The sequence below is a fragment of the Podarcis pityusensis genome (genome assembly GCF_964106645.2).
Source record: "Podarcis pityusensis genome assembly, chromosome: 5".
Lineage (NCBI taxonomy): Eukaryota > Metazoa > Chordata > Lepidosauria > Squamata > Lacertidae > Podarcis > Podarcis pityusensis.
Genome location: NC_138032.1, coordinates 21872397 through 21887887, shown reverse-complemented (window position 1 = coordinate 21887887; position 15491 = coordinate 21872397). Strand labels below are relative to the sequence as shown.

The window sequence follows — 15491 nt, the reverse complement described above, 5'->3', positions numbered from 1 at the left end:
AGATTTTCGGAGGCTCCCTGTAGCACAACTGCCCCTCCATCTCTCGCCTCTGAGCCGATAGCAGTTCCCTGACACACACTGCAAATGTACAAGGCAATATAAATCCACATTACACTCCTTAAAACAAACAATTAAAATGTAACCAAGATGCAACAATGAAAAAAATGCATTGAAATAATAATGCTTTTAGACTTCATTTTCAATTCACCTGCAACTAGGCCACACCTTCTTCCTAAGGGCAGACAACCCATAGATGTGGGGCTATGACTGAAAAGGCCCTAGAGTTTAGCATTGCATACATGAGCCTCTGGCTTGTCCCCCCCCCCCCAGCACTTATATGCATTTTTCCACTAACCACAGTTCTTTGTTCTCGTTAAGCCAGGAACTGTGGTTAGCCTTATATTGGATTTGCTGAAATGAGCCAAGGCCATAGCTTGAAGTGGGCTGTTTTCAATACATCCTAGTTAACACTCCCTACCATTGGTTTATCCTGATGGGAACGAGTGCAGTAAGGTTGTGCACAATGCCTCCTCTTCCTCTAGTATTCAGAAAACACTGCCTCTAAACCAGAGAGATTCTGTTTCGCTGTAGCGAACATCCATAAATGTATTTTTTTAAAGCATTTGAACTAGTGGCTACTCTCACATGTTGAGCTAATCAATTACACAAACCAATTGTGTAGCGTGAGAGGAAACATACTTCCTTTTGCCACTTCCAAACCTACCCCAAATCAACTCAGCTGGATAGCACCAAGTCCTAGCAATGTGTGAATGAGTGGCGTTGGAAAATTCCGTTCAATTTATTCTTGCACTCTTTTACCATGTTCCCCCTTGTGACATTGTCCTTTTTCCTGAACTCAACAGCTGCAAGCTCTTTAGATGTGCCTCGCAGTGATGACACGAACACAGAATGCTGCTGTATATCATTGGTCTATCTTTTAAAAAAAAAAGGTAAAGGACCCCTGGACAGTTAAGTCCTGTCAAAGGCAACTATGGGGTTGTGGTGCTCATCTCGCTTTCAGGCCAAGGGAGCTGGTGTTTGTCCACAGACAGCTTTCCGGGTCATGTGGCCAGCATGACTAAACCGCTTCTGGCACAACGGAACACCGTGACAGAAACCAGAGTGCACGGAAATGCCGTTTACCTTCCACAGCAGGACCTATTTATCTACTTGCACTGGCGTGCTTTCGAACTGCTAGGTTGGCAGGAGCTGTGACAGAGCAATGGGAGCTCACTCTGTCACGGAGATTTGAACCACCAACCTTCTGATCGGCAAGCCCAAGAGGCTCAGTGGTTTTGACCACAGCGCCACCTGAATCCCTATCTAGTTCAGTCTATCTAGTATCTATCTAGTTCAGTGTTGTCTCCACTAATGGGCATCTTCTCTCCGGGGTCTCAGATGGTGATCTCCTCCAGCCCTACCTGCAGATGCTGAGAATTGAACCTGAGACCTTCTGCATGAAAAACAGAGGCTCTACCACCAGGCTGCAGCCCTTCCCCATTTCCAGATACTTCCCTTGACCGCTGCATGTCTACTTGGCAGTGAGCCCCGCTATCTTCAACTGAGCTTCCTCCTTTGCAAGTATGTGGAGGATTGCAGTTTCAGTTGTTGTTTTGTCTACATTCTCTAGCTCTGCAATAGTCTCTTGGACAACCATCCAGTTTCATGGAACCTTTCTCCTATTGGTTGCTTTCTTCCTCTGCCCTCCCCCCCCCCACTGGTGCACCCCCCTTTCAAATCCACATCCCCTGGTGGCTTCCGTTCTCTTCCCACTCCAGCTGGAGCTGTTACAGGGGTCATTTCTCCCTGCCGCCTCCCCAGCTGCCAAGACCGATAACGCAAACAAGGCTTGAAGTCGCATTTCAGCACAACCAAACACACGGCAGCAACATGCAGGCCTCCAAAAGTCAGGGATAAATATAGAAAGTGCGGAAGGAGTTTATGGAGCTTGTAATTTGCCACAAAAGGCTGGCAAGCGCTCCTCTGTCTTCCGACAGTCAGAGCTGAAATTTAGAGGTGGGGATTATCAGGTCTGAGAAAGCATCCCCTACATTCGCAGTTCACTCGGGCAACCTGGGTCCAATGAAATGGGAGTCACGATCCCGTATCTTTGCTGGAGAATAATTTGTTTCATTTCCAACTAGTTTAATACTCTGGGAAAAGTAAATCTTCAAGTGAGTTTCCCACCACCAACCACCCCTCCCTGAATTTACTCCAGCTTTGCAATGTCTTCAGTCCTTGTTTTGTCTTTAGCATATAGCGACATAAAAGACTAATTGAGTGATTATTGGGAAATGCCTCCCACCTAGTTATTTTATTTTTCACCTTCCATTTTCCCTCTCTGCTTTGTCTCTGAGCAAAACTGGACCATCTGCAGTCCAGCTAACAGTCCTGGCTTGAACTTCAACATTTCTTTCTTTCTAAAAGTGGTCACAGTCCAGGGATGCTTGCATACAGGAAAAGCTAAAATGCAATACTGTACTAGTATAGTAACAAATTTTGCCTACCTGCAATGGTTATTTAATTCTGCCACCAAATGCAGATGCCTCACACTACCTATATATAGATGGTGCAACTAAAATTCCAGGGCACTGCTGCCAAAGAGGATCTTGAGAAGGACTCAGCAGCTCACCAGGTTTTTTTATTATTATTATTTAATCAGAATTAACAGAGACAAAGTTGTACAACCACAGTGGTTGTACAACTCTACATCTGTTAATCCTGATTACCTTCCAGAAAAAGGGAACGGGAGGAATATCACCCCACAGAGTGGTATCTAAGATATCAACAATAGCAAGCAAAAAAGCAAATCTTGGCAATCAAAAAACAAAAGCCTTTTTAAAAATATGACCAGAGGTGAAATCTAGGGGCACACCTTGTACCTCAAAGCATGTCATGATGTGAGAGACTGTGGCTCTCCAAGTGTTTCTGGATGACAACTCCCATCATCCTTGACTATCAGCCAAGCTGGTTGGGGCCGATGGAAGCTGCCATCCAATAATGTTTGGAGGCCCACAGGTTCTCCACCAACCAGAATCCCCAGACACGGAGCCAGAATCTAGCTTCCTGAAAGGATATTGATCATGTGTTCTCTGTCGCTTGGCTAGAGAGTCCTCGTCGCTGATCCCAGCCATCAGGTACTTCAATCCGGTGATCCAGGTGCGAGCTTCCTCTGGGTTGGAGGTGATCAGATCCAGCGACTCCATATGGTTGCCGTGGTAAATGGTGAAGCAGCAGCTCGGGTCAAAGTTGCCTTCAGCATGGCGATGGAATATTTCTGACTGCCGTCCTTCAGTCACTTTGTAGATGGAATCAATTATGACTGTAAAAGCAAGACAAGACTGTAAAAGCAAGACAAAACAGGGGGGAACCCGAAAAGTGAAAGGGCTCAGATTCTTCAGGTTTCCATATTGTTCCTTGCAATTTAACCTTCTACCTCCATGAGCTAGGCCGAAAATGATTAAAGAGAAGGTTTTTGGGTGGCTTTATAGAAGGCTCCTTGATAGATACTGTGCAAAGTTGCATCCCTCTGAAGATGTAAGTCACTCTTCCCCAACCTGGTGCCCTCCAGATCCCTCACTATTGGTCATGTCAGCTGAGGCTGATGGGAGTTGGAGTCCAAAATGCTGGGGAGTATAAGGGGGGTGTTCTTGTTAAGTGAGGGGGAGGCACAAAACAGGAACTCAAGGAAGGAAGGAAGGAAGGAAGGAAGGAAGGAAGGGGAAGGAGGGAAGGGAAGGGAAGGGACTGTGTATTGCTTTAGCTACTACAGGTGAAGATACTGGATACATTTTACACTGTAAACCAGTGTACATAAGGTAAAGGGACCCCTGACCATTAGGTCCAGTCATGACTGACTCTGGGGTTGCGGCGCTCATCTCGCTTTACTGGTCGAGGGAGCCGGCGTACAGCTTCCGGGTCATGTGGCCAGCATGACTAAGCCGCTTCTGGCAAACCAGAGCAGTGCACGGAAATGCCGTTTACCTTCCCACCAGAGCGGTTCCTATTTATCTATTTGCACTTTGATGTGCTTTCGAACTGCTAGGTGGGCAGGAGCAGGGACCGAGCAACGGGAGCTCACCCTGTCGCGGGGATTCGAACCGCCAACCTTCTGATCAGCAAGTCCTAGGCTCTGTGGTTTAACCCACAGCACCACCCACATCCCAAACCAGTGTACATACCATGCTCCCAATTCCTTAACCATAAGAACCTAAGAAAAGCCTGATGAATCAGGCTAAATAATGGCCTATCTAGTTCAGGATCCTTTTCTCCCCTTCGCCAACCAGATGCGTGTAGGAAACCAGCAATTAGAGGACCTGAGCACAAGAGAACTCTCCCCTTCTGTGGTTTCCAGCAACTGGGATTCAAAAGCATACTGCTTCCAACTCTGGTGGAGCACAGCCATCATGGCTACCAACCACTGTTGGCCTTATCCTCCATAAATGTGTACGATCCTCTTTTAAAGCCATCTCAGTTGGTGGCCATCACTGCTCCCTGTTGGAATGAGTTGCATGTTTGAACGATGTTCTGAATGAAGTACTTTCTTTCATCTGCCCTAAATCTTCTAATATTACACTTCATTGGATGTCCAACACTTCTAGCATTATAAGAGAGGTGGGGGAGAGATTCTCTACAGACTTTCTCCATGCCATTCATAATTTTATAAGCTTCTCTCATGTCACCTCTTTCCATTTTTCCTTTTCTTTTGTATATAGTTTTATTAAGTTTTCTGTTTTACAATTTAAAATACTCACTTTACATCCTTAAGATATCAGTGACTTCCGTCCTTCTCTTTCCATGGTTCATTTTACATATCATAAATCCCTGCATATTTTACAAAAACTTTACCATTCTTTATTCCATTATTGCATCCATCAAAACATGTTTACGCTGTTGAATTTATCTTAATGCTGCCAGCGTTTTCAGCTGTATACAATTGTTTCCCATATATTCAGTAAACATTTTCCAATCTTCTTTAAAGATATGTTCTTATTGTTCTCTTATTCTATATGTTAAGTCTGCGAGTTGTGCATATTCTGTCAACTTAAGTTGCCATTCATCTTTCATTGGGACCTCATCCTTGCCGTTTTGTTTGTTTGTTTTGTTAGAGCATTTATTAATTTTCCAATAAAAACATCCAATTAGCATATCAAATCATAATCCCATAAAAAAATAAAATAAAATAAATTGTCTTCCGAATTTAATTCTAATTTTTGCGACTTCCCACAGCCTGAATGTCAAAGCAACTCCAAGTCTCAGTCCTGCCTCTCACGATATTTCCATATTTCCATATCCAATTTTATCTCTCTAATCCTTGCCATTGTTCTAAACTAAAAAGATCCAAACGTGGCAATCTTTCCTCACGGGGCAGTCGTACCTTTTTAATTTTGGTTGCCCTTTTTTGAACATTTCCCAACTCTACACCTATTGTTATTATTATTATTTACAAAAGTACGGGCATTGTCTCTTTTTTCAGGTTGTGTTTTCTACAGATCAGTTACATTTATTGTGAGAAATTAGTGTTGTATGCAGTATAAGGTGGGGGGAAGAGGGGGGCAGAGAGGGAGTGGGGCAGTAAAGCTTATATTCTTCTACTGTTTGTTTGGGGTATGTTTGGGGTTTTGTGTCAGCGTCACTTGGGTAGGTTCTCTTTCTGTTCGCTTGTTATATTTCCTTGGTAGTGAGAGAGGTTGTGGGGGCAGCCTAGGGCTTGGCTGGTTGTCTTGGGTTGGCGGCAGTGAGATTTGTTTCTGGTTGGGGGGGTGTTATTGGGTCAAGTTAGCCATGCTGATTCGTATGCTGTCAGTACACTATCCTTTTTAAGGTGAGGCACCCAGAACTGTACCCAGTATTTGAACTACTAGGAGAGAGCTTTGGGATCAAATGCAATCCCACACATCCCTACCCACATCCCTCCCCCTGCCAATCTTAAGCATAGTTAACTTTTATATGGTGCTAGGGACGCGGGCGGCGCTGTGGGTTAAACCACAGAGCCTAGGGCTTGCCGATCAGAAGGTTGGCAGTTCAAATTCCCTCAACGGGGTGAGCTCCCGTTGCTCAGTTCCTGCTCCTGCCAACCTAGCAGTTCGAAAGCATGTTAAAGTGCAAGTAGATAAATAGGTACCGCTCTGGTGGGAAGGTAAATGGCGTTTCCATGCACTGCTCTGGTTCGCCAGAAGCGGCTTAGTCATGCTGGCCACATGACCCGGAAGCTGTACGCCGGCTCCCTTGGCCAATAAAGCGAGATGAGCGCCGCAACCCCAGAGTCGGCCACGACTGGGCCTAATGGTCAGGGGTCCCTTTACCCTTTACCTTAAACTTAACCATGGGGACAGGGTTTGAATGTGAGAAGAGTGGACAGGGGATTTGGGCCACATGAAAAGGACTAGGAGTGATGGATATGCACCTGCCCTTTCCAAATTCAAAAAAGGATAGATCTAAAAGACGCACACACAAAAACGCATCTTAGAAAGAACTTACTTTTCGCTTTTTCGCTTTTCCTGGATGGCCTCCATCGGATGCAAGTCCTGTGTTCATCAAGGTAAAAAAGGCGCACAAGTCCTTTGGCTCCACTCTTCAGTTTAACCATCTGAGTCCCAGACTGCATTACACTCATGCATCTTTCAACTGGGGGGAGGCGGGGGAAGAGAACACAACAAATATAGCTGAGAGAGTGATTTGATGCCTAAGTAATTACTGCAGCGCTTATCAACAGAATAAATACTGCATAATCCTTTTATTTTTCATCTGATATGAAGGAAAACTGGGGATTAATCGGCCTCTGAAGACATTTGTAACATTAGAATGAAGCCTATTTAAGAAATTATAACTAGCATTGAGCATTTGTCCTGCATTCATCCCGATTTGCTTACAGGGTGTGTGTGACACACACACACACACACATCTTCCTGTAATCATCTGTTCATTCCACACGTTTCAGGGCATTTAGTCTTCACTTGTCTAGCCACAAAAAGTTTGTGTTATAAAACATACTTGTACTAGAGTAATGTACTTAGGGTTGCCATATTTCAGAAAGTAACCCAAAAGTTTTATGAACCCAATTTTTTACCAAAACGCCAAAAATTTCGATTGGCTTGCCTAAAATCCAATACAAAGTGCCACATTTCAGAAATTCCCCCCAGACGTCATTTCTGCCTTTGAAATCCCAGTAATGTCTAGGAAAATCCGGACCTATAGTGGACCTAGATGTACTCCAAACCTAAATTTCCAGTATGCTTTTGAAATCTTCCCACAAAATACTGACAGTCTGCAGATGACCCATCTCATAACTGTAAATCCAAGGGTTTCTGTTACTTTTCTACTTCTGCCGATACAAATCTTTTAAAGTGTCCCGTTTTAATCTCTATACAGTTTAGGCAATTTAAATTCCAATTTATAAAAACAGCACCTGTGATATGGCAAGTCAAGAAAATATTTTAGGGTGCTTCTCCCTCTACCCCATACACCCACAAATGCCAAACCTTTAACATACCCATTTCTCCCTAACAATATATGCTCTTGGTTCAAGTTTAAACATAAGTACATAAACTCTCTCCCATTTCTCTCTGCTTATGTGACCCTGTTCATGCAATTCAGACTCCAAGAGCAGAGAGTGACTCTTACACAAGCTAAGTGCAGAATCCGCTACGTGAAAGAGCTTTCTATAAATCAGAACAGATTCAGAGGAGGGCAATTAAGATGGTCAGTGGCATGGAAAACAAGTCCAATGAGAAAAGACTGGGACTGCCTATGCTCAGCCTGAAGAAGAGAAGACTCAGGGGGACATGTTAAGATTCTTCAAATACCTGAAGAACTGTCACATAGAAAAGGGCAAAAGACTTGTTCCCTGTTGTCTGCAAAGACAGGACTCCATCTGACAGGATGGAGATACCTGTTGAACAGTAGCTGAAATCTCACAACTGTGAGAGCTGTTTGACAATGGAATTGATGAGTCATTAGCCACTAGGGCTAAAAGCAGCTTTTATAAAGGGAAAGATGGTGTCAGTTGGGGAAACCAGGAAAGGAAAGGGATTAATCCAAACTTCCCTCAACACCACTGTTTCCCATTCATGGTGGTTTTGAAGAAAGGGGTATTAAGAGAGCAGACTCACAGATTTCCTGCATTATACAAAGTCCGGCCCTTTATTTTACAGCATTGTTCTATATTTCATAGAGTTTGACTCAGAACCTTCAAAAACATTATAATAACTTCCAGAGATGCCCTGGTTACACTTATTTGTCAAACAATTGTACTTGTGCCATGCCACAGCAGAAAACCTACTTGCAGATAAGCCTGGCCGGTAACATTCCGAAAGGAAAATAAGACACGAATTTGTTCAAGAAAATTAATTTCCCCCTAACCATTAATGTATAAGAATGAATCACAACAGCCATCTTTCCTGAACTACTGGCTGGGACTGAAAAGGAATTATAGTTCAAAACGTCTGAAAGGCACCAAGCTGGGAAAGACTGCCTGATGTATGAGTTATGTTATCAAAAGAGAATAATGGTACATGAAGAAAAAGTCTGTCCAGGAATGGAGTCTCTTTAGGAGGGGAAGGAGGGATCACAAATGGGAATTCATCACAGAAAAAGAAAAATATAAAATTATTTGGTGCTAAACTGTATTGCCAAATAACAAACCCATTAGGCAGGTCAGGTTTTGACTTGATGTTTGTTTGGATTAATTAGGAACAAGAAGTTTGAAAATCTGTATTATAAAGACAACTTGCTGCAGCACTTATTTGAGGGGGAGGGGAACTGAAAAGAACACACAATTTTGGATATACTGGCTTGTACAAATATCTAGCCTTAGATGATGGAATTAACATGCTAGCCATGAACAGGCAGTCTCTGTCGTTTCATATTTAAGTATTTCAGAACATTTGGTATATAATACACATGTATGTGCATCTGAAAATGATATTCACTTATAAAAAAACCATATTGTGATATCATTCATATATGTGTGTGAATGAAATCCACATGTGTGGAGCTTGTTATTTTTTGTTAGATTTGGGGAGGGGCAAAAATCGTGAGTACAGACAGAAATGCGGTTGTTGCTTTTCTGTTCTGCAAATGACAGGAAACGACTGGTGACTCAAAAATTATATTTTCAACAAGGACTCAACTAAGTAACACAGGGCTTTAATCTATAATCTGGCTGTGCCTGCAGATATATATGGAGGTTAGAGGTAAGCAAATCTTCTAACTTTTGAAAGCCTAACAAAAGCCTATTTTAGTCTGCACTTCTATTCTGGGAGTGCATTATCAAAAATTGCCTGACAATGGAACATCCTGCTACAAACAAAATCATGGCCATAGAAATCTGGTCCCATCCTTTGCGCCTGCAGCATTACCTTAGCATTAGAGTTAGTCAGAAGGGATTATGGAGAGCACGTACAGTGGTACCTCTGGTTACGAACTTAATTTGTTCTGGAGGTCCGTTCTTGACATGAAACCGTTCTTAACCTGAGGTGTGCTTTCCCTAATGGGGCCTCCCACTGTGTGTGTGTCTCTGGCGTGTGACTTCCGTTCACATCCCGGGACAAAGTTCGCTTCTGGGCTAGTGGAGCTCATTACCTGAAGCATTCACAAGGAAGACGGTACATAACCAGATGTATAATAACAATTATTATTATTATTATTATTATTATTATTATTATTATTATTTTATTTATACTCCGCCCTCCCCAGCCAAGACCAGGCTCAGGTCAGCTGACAACCAATAATAAAAACAAGTTGATTAAAATACAATTTTAAAAACAAGATTAAAACATTGGGATGCAGCCTCTTCACAGGAGGAGAAAGGGGAAAGAAAGAAGGGAGGGAATCAAACTGATTCTACTGTAGTCCAACTCCCTACGCAAAGCAGAATCCACAATACAAGATTGAACTACAGCACCCCAACAGATGACCACTCAGTCTCTGCTTAGGGTCATGGAAGAATCACAGAATTGTAGAGTTGGAAGGAATCCTGAGGATCATCTAATCCAACTGCCTGCAATGCAGGGATATGCAGTTGTCCCATACGGGGATCAAACCTGCAACCTTGGCACTATCAGCACCATGCCCCAACCAACTGACCTATCTTGGCAGTTTGTGGGTCATAGGAAGCTAACTTATCCTGAGTCAGACCATTGGTACATCTAGCTGAGTACTGTCTACACTGACTGGCAGCAGCTCTCCAAGGTTTCCACCAGGGGTCTCTTCCAGTGTGGTGTAGTGGTTAAGAGTGGTAGACTCGTAATCTGGTGAACCAGGTTCGCGTCCCCGCTCCTCCACATGCAGCTGCTGGGTGACCTTGGGCTAGTCACACTTCTCTGAAGTCTCTCAGCCCCACTCACCTCACAGAGTGTTTGTTGTGGGGGAGGAAGGGAAAGGAGAATGTTAGCCGCTTTGAGACTCCTTAGGGTAGTGATAAAGTGGGATATCAAATCCAAACTCCTCTTCCAGTCCTACCTGGAGCTGTCATGAACATCCTGCATGGAAAACAGATGCTCTAACAGTGAGCAACAACCCTTCCAGGGAAGGACAGCCCACCGCTTACCAAGGCATTTTAGGAAATTCAGCTGGTTGTTTAGACAAAATCTGCGTCCCTACAGTTTCCACCCTTTGACTCTAGCCTTGCCTTCTTAAACAATGGAGAACAAACATCCTTGAACTACTCCGTAACTGTGCGAACCCTAAAATCAAAGATCAGCAATTCTCCCTTTTAAGCAAGAAAGTAGCGATTCTGTGATCTTTGTTTAGGAGGGACAAAGTTGCTAACAAACACTACATAAAACAACATAGCGATACATAGCGACAATCCTTTATATTCTTACCTATAGTCCATTCCCTTGAATTCAGTGTGGCATACTTCCAAGTGAGTGTAAATTAAGGTTCAGCTGCCAGCCGTTTTATTTAGCAAATCAAAACAGCTGTTTTTGAACAACAGTCAAACTAAAAACAAAAGACGCATCTTGCTATTTAGGAACGAATCACGCAAAAGCATGGGACACCAAACAATTAGTATTTGCTATTTAAATGGAATCAGCCCAGCAGCACACCCAAACTAATCACGCAAGCATTTCAAATAATCTTTTAAAAACAAAAACAGATCGGAGTGCCGGCAGCATCTGTCGAAATAAATAGCGTGGGAATCACACCTGACAGTGACATCCTGCTGCCGCCACCCGCCCTGCCAGTCTTCCGGTTCCCAGTTGCAAAGGGGAGCACGTTGAATCTGAAACTCTGAAAGAGGTACCAACCCATTTGGGCCAAGCGGCAAACTTGTGGAGTTCCCACGCTTCCCACCACATGGTAGACCTCTGAAGCCAGAGAAGACGCCATTGGAGAGCAAGGAGTCCAGATGTTGCTCAGAAGCTTCTCAAAACAGGCCGATGATATTTATTCCGCAGCCCAAAGCGACGCTTTGCGGCGCTGAGCAAATCACAAGCTGCCAGACTGGGACCGCTAAGCTGCGAGTCTGAGTAGTAGCCCACACACGGCCTTTTGTCCAAAGAGCCCTCTAATCTGTGTGGCAGCGGCGGCAGCCAATACCACCTTCTGCTTGTCATTTATCCCTGTGTAAAATGAGGTCTTTTAACATCCTGAGATTGCCTTGGTACAGACCCTTGGTATTACTGAGTCGCTCGGATAACACGGCTGTGTGACACTGACCCCTCTGCAGCCTGTTTCCGAGCCAAAGGCCCGTTTCTAAGCAGTTTATGCCTCTCTTTGAATAATGCAAAGCCTGCAACCGTGATAAAATTCAAGTGGGCCTGGTTTACAGCATGCAAAGGGAGCATTAGAGGACGGCAGCAAACAATCCAAAAACAGGAATTCCTTGGACTTTGGTGGTAGCTTCAAAACACACATATTCTCTGCAACCTTGAAAACACATTTGCACATCAAAGTGTGTGTGTGTGTGTGTGTGTGTGTAAACTGCTATACAGTGGTACCTCAGGTTAAGAACTCAATTTGTTCTGGAGGTCTGTTCTTAACCTGAAACTGTTCTTAACCTGAAGCACCACTTTAGCTAATGGGGCCTCCCGCTGCCGCTGCACAATTTCTGTTCTCATCCTGAAGCAAAGTTCTTAACCCGAGGTAATATTTCTGGGTTAGCGGAGTCTGTAACCTGAAGCGTCTGTAACCTGAAGCGTATGTAACCAGAGGTACCACTGTACACTGAACACTCCCCAAATGATAAATGATTTTTAAAAATGTATTTATATCTATATCTATCTATAGAAATTATAGGAGTTTCTAGATCCAATTCCCAAGACGGGCAGGCGCAAAGAAGGAGGCCTGTCTGACTGAGCAGATTCTAGAATTGGGTGTGGAAAATAAATAAAATGAGAGGTGTTCTTTTTCAAGACATACTGAAAGGAGGCTATATGCCAAGCATTCAACATGCATATTTAACTAAATGGTGGAACCCTTTGTTTCCCCCACCCAATGGGCATTTTGACCCACAAACCAGGGATTTTATGCTGTGAGATGAATGGTTCACAGGATGAAAAGGCTCTGGCTCCATCCTTGAGCAGCTGGTGGCAGCGGGGGGGGGGAGAGAAAGGGGAAGATTAGGATGAGGGATCATTGCTTTGCTTTGTTTTTCTTCTTGTTTTTATTATGCATTGTGCGTTTAGTTTATATTTTGATGCTGTGAGCCACCCTGAGAACTTTGGATGAAGGGCGATATACAAATATAATACACTTAATAAATAAATTGCCCTCTCACAATACAGTGGTACCTCGGGTTACATATGCTTCAGGTTACATATGCTTCAGGTTACAGACTCTGCTAACCCAGAAATAGTACCTCGGGTTAAGAACTTTGCTTCAGGATAAGAACAGAAATCGTGCGGTGGCGGCGCGGCAGCAGCAGGAGGCCCCATTAGCTAAAGTGGTGCTTCAGGTTAAGAACAGTTTCAGGTTAAGAACGGACCTCCAGAATGAATTAAGTACTTAACCCGAGGTACCACTGTACTCCCATCTCCCCAATCCCACAAGACCCAAGAATGCAAAATGAAACACGGGAACTCTCCAAGGTCCTGCAAGTGCTCTGGGTACCATGAATTCATTCCCCCATAGTACTGACTCAGACCAGCAGTCACGTGCCTTTTTAGGCCTGTGAGTAGATTTGGATTTTTTTAAAGCAATTGCTGTGGACACCACCCATTCTGGTCATGCCCCCACCACCACCCAAACCACCAAGTCACACAAAGAGAGAGAATGCAGAAAAACGGAGCTTTTCCAAGGGATCTGGGTGGAAGTCAAATCCAGTAGAATTAATCTGATCCAAGAAAACGCAGCTGAAAGAGGAATTGGGAAAGAGCGCTGCTCTTTTTTATAAAAAAAAGACTGTTTTTGAGTTTTCAAAAGCAGCAGTGTTCAAACAATAAAGAAACAAAGAACAACGAGTGCATGAAGCACATTATCGCAGAGGGAATAAAATAAACAGAAGGATCAGTAGACCAGGGATCAGCAAACTTTTTCATCAGGGGGCCGGTCCACTGTCCCTCAGACCTTGAGGGGGGCCAGACTATATTTTTTTGGGGGGGGTGAACGAATTCCTATGCCCCACAAATAACTGAGAGATGCATTTTAAATAAAAGCACACATTGTACTCATGTAAAAACACCAGGCAGGCCTCACAAGAGATCCATTTTAAATAATAGGACACATTCTACTCATGTAAAAACACGCTAATTCCTGGACCATCAGCGGGCCGGATTTAGAAGGCAATTGGGCCGGATCCGGCCCCCGGGCCTTAGTTTGCCTACCCATGCAGTAGACTTTGTCAGGCATCACAATAAAATAGTTTCATTTCCCCCAAACCATAGTGGTACACAACCTATGGTGCATGTGTCCATAGGTTTGTCCATCAATGGCTATGGAGAACAGGTCTACCACTGGCAACATGGATCCTGTGTTTGCAATGGTGGAATTGCCATGGAATATTAGTGCTGGGGAGTAACTACAAGAGGAGACTATTGCCTTCAAGTTAACTTATAAAAACTTCATTTTCAACACCAAACAAAGTCAAGAAATTGCGTTTCATTATGCATTTCATTCTCACTTACAAAAGTTTAAACGCCCATCCACAAGTATAGTGGAAAGCCACTGACATGAGCCAAGTGGCAGCCACAAACTTGTGTTAAGAAGAAACAACTCTAGAGAACAAGAACATTTTCTTAGAGTAGGCAGCATACATCAGTTTCTCTTTGAAAGAGATTGTATTCAGATCCTGCTTCACCATGGTTCCCTGTTCACAGATAATAGGAAACTATGGTTTGCTATAACTTCATGGTTTGTTTTACTGCTTGATGAAGGAAGGAGCAACTGGGTTGTGTGCAAGTGAACGAACCTCATGCACTTCCTAGTTAATTTAGCCAGGATTTGATCACCCAGATGCAGCCACTGTGTGCTGCTGTTCATAAGGGCAAGATCCAGCTACGTCATACTCTGAGAGTGGTTGAAATAAATGATTGGCACAAATAAACACTGGCTGTCACCTTAGGAAGATATATGAGGTCTCCCAAGACTTCTCTTATCCCACAATTCTTCTTGCCGAAAGATTTCTTGAGAATCTCAAAAAGAGCCTCTCCAGGTTGGGTGGATAGACAACAAAAATGGCAAATGTGGTTCAATATAGAGCAAGTTAAAGTGGGGGACACACACCTCTAATTTTGCACATACTGAGCTGTTAACGTTTGACCAGGGAAAACACCTTGGAGTTATGGTGGATATGCACGTAATCGCACTTACATAACCAGAAAGAAAAATAGTATAACAAACTGTACAATTATTTGCTGCAGAATTACAAATGGAAATAAACTTTGATTTTACAAGCCGAGGAAAATGCTCTTCCATTAGAGGCCTAATGCATTTTTTTTCTTTTTAAAATGCAACCCTTAAAAATTACAATCCCAGAGGGAAAAGCAGGTTTACAGTGACAGGCTTTTATAGAATTATTAATGTTACCATCATTCAAATGAAGGGAAGATTAGATCAGTCCTAAAGAGCACTGCCCAACAATGAATGGAAGTATAATTATTAAAAAAGGAAGCTAAACTGTACTTCTAAATTAAATACCTAAAGTGGTATGAACAACATGAAGGCAGGAGGCACAAATCCAACAAAATTCAGTAACAATGAAATGCCCAAACAATCAGAACATTTAATTCACTGGCAAGCGGCACCACAAATCCCAAGTGGGTATTATATATTTTCTTCCTTTCAGGTCCGCAGTAGACCTGCAGACCAGATCTGGAGAACAACAGAAATAAAAGCACGAAGCAGCATCAACAGCAAAGTAACAAAGCAGCCATAATAACAAAAATAAAAGCACAGCATTGGAAAGGATGCCTAAACAAGGCATATTTTACTGAGAGTGGAGAAGCAGCTGGCTTCCTGAATAAATGATGCCCCATAACTTTGGATACTAGCTATGACATGGCTCTTTCCCAAATAACCCCCATGTCATATTTTATCCAGACCAGAGG

At 43.3% G+C, this 15491-nt stretch overlaps 1 protein-coding gene across 8 annotated transcripts in view; it reads right to left on the bottom strand.

Annotated features, from left to right (window-relative positions):
* PLCH1 (phospholipase C eta 1) overlaps window positions 1-15491 on the bottom strand; it is a 145646-nt gene that overhangs the window by 65276 nt on the left and 64879 nt on the right. For all 8 annotated transcript variants that reach the window (XM_081007715.1, XM_081007710.1, XM_081007713.1 and 5 more), the window contains 2 exons: window positions 6481-6627; window positions 3079-3322 (listed from right to left, as the gene is read on the bottom strand). In XM_081007715.1, the coding sequence (XP_080863841.1) occupies window positions 3079-3322; window positions 6481-6627 (391 nt within the window). The remainder of the gene's footprint in view (window positions 1-3078; window positions 3323-6480; window positions 6628-15491) is intronic.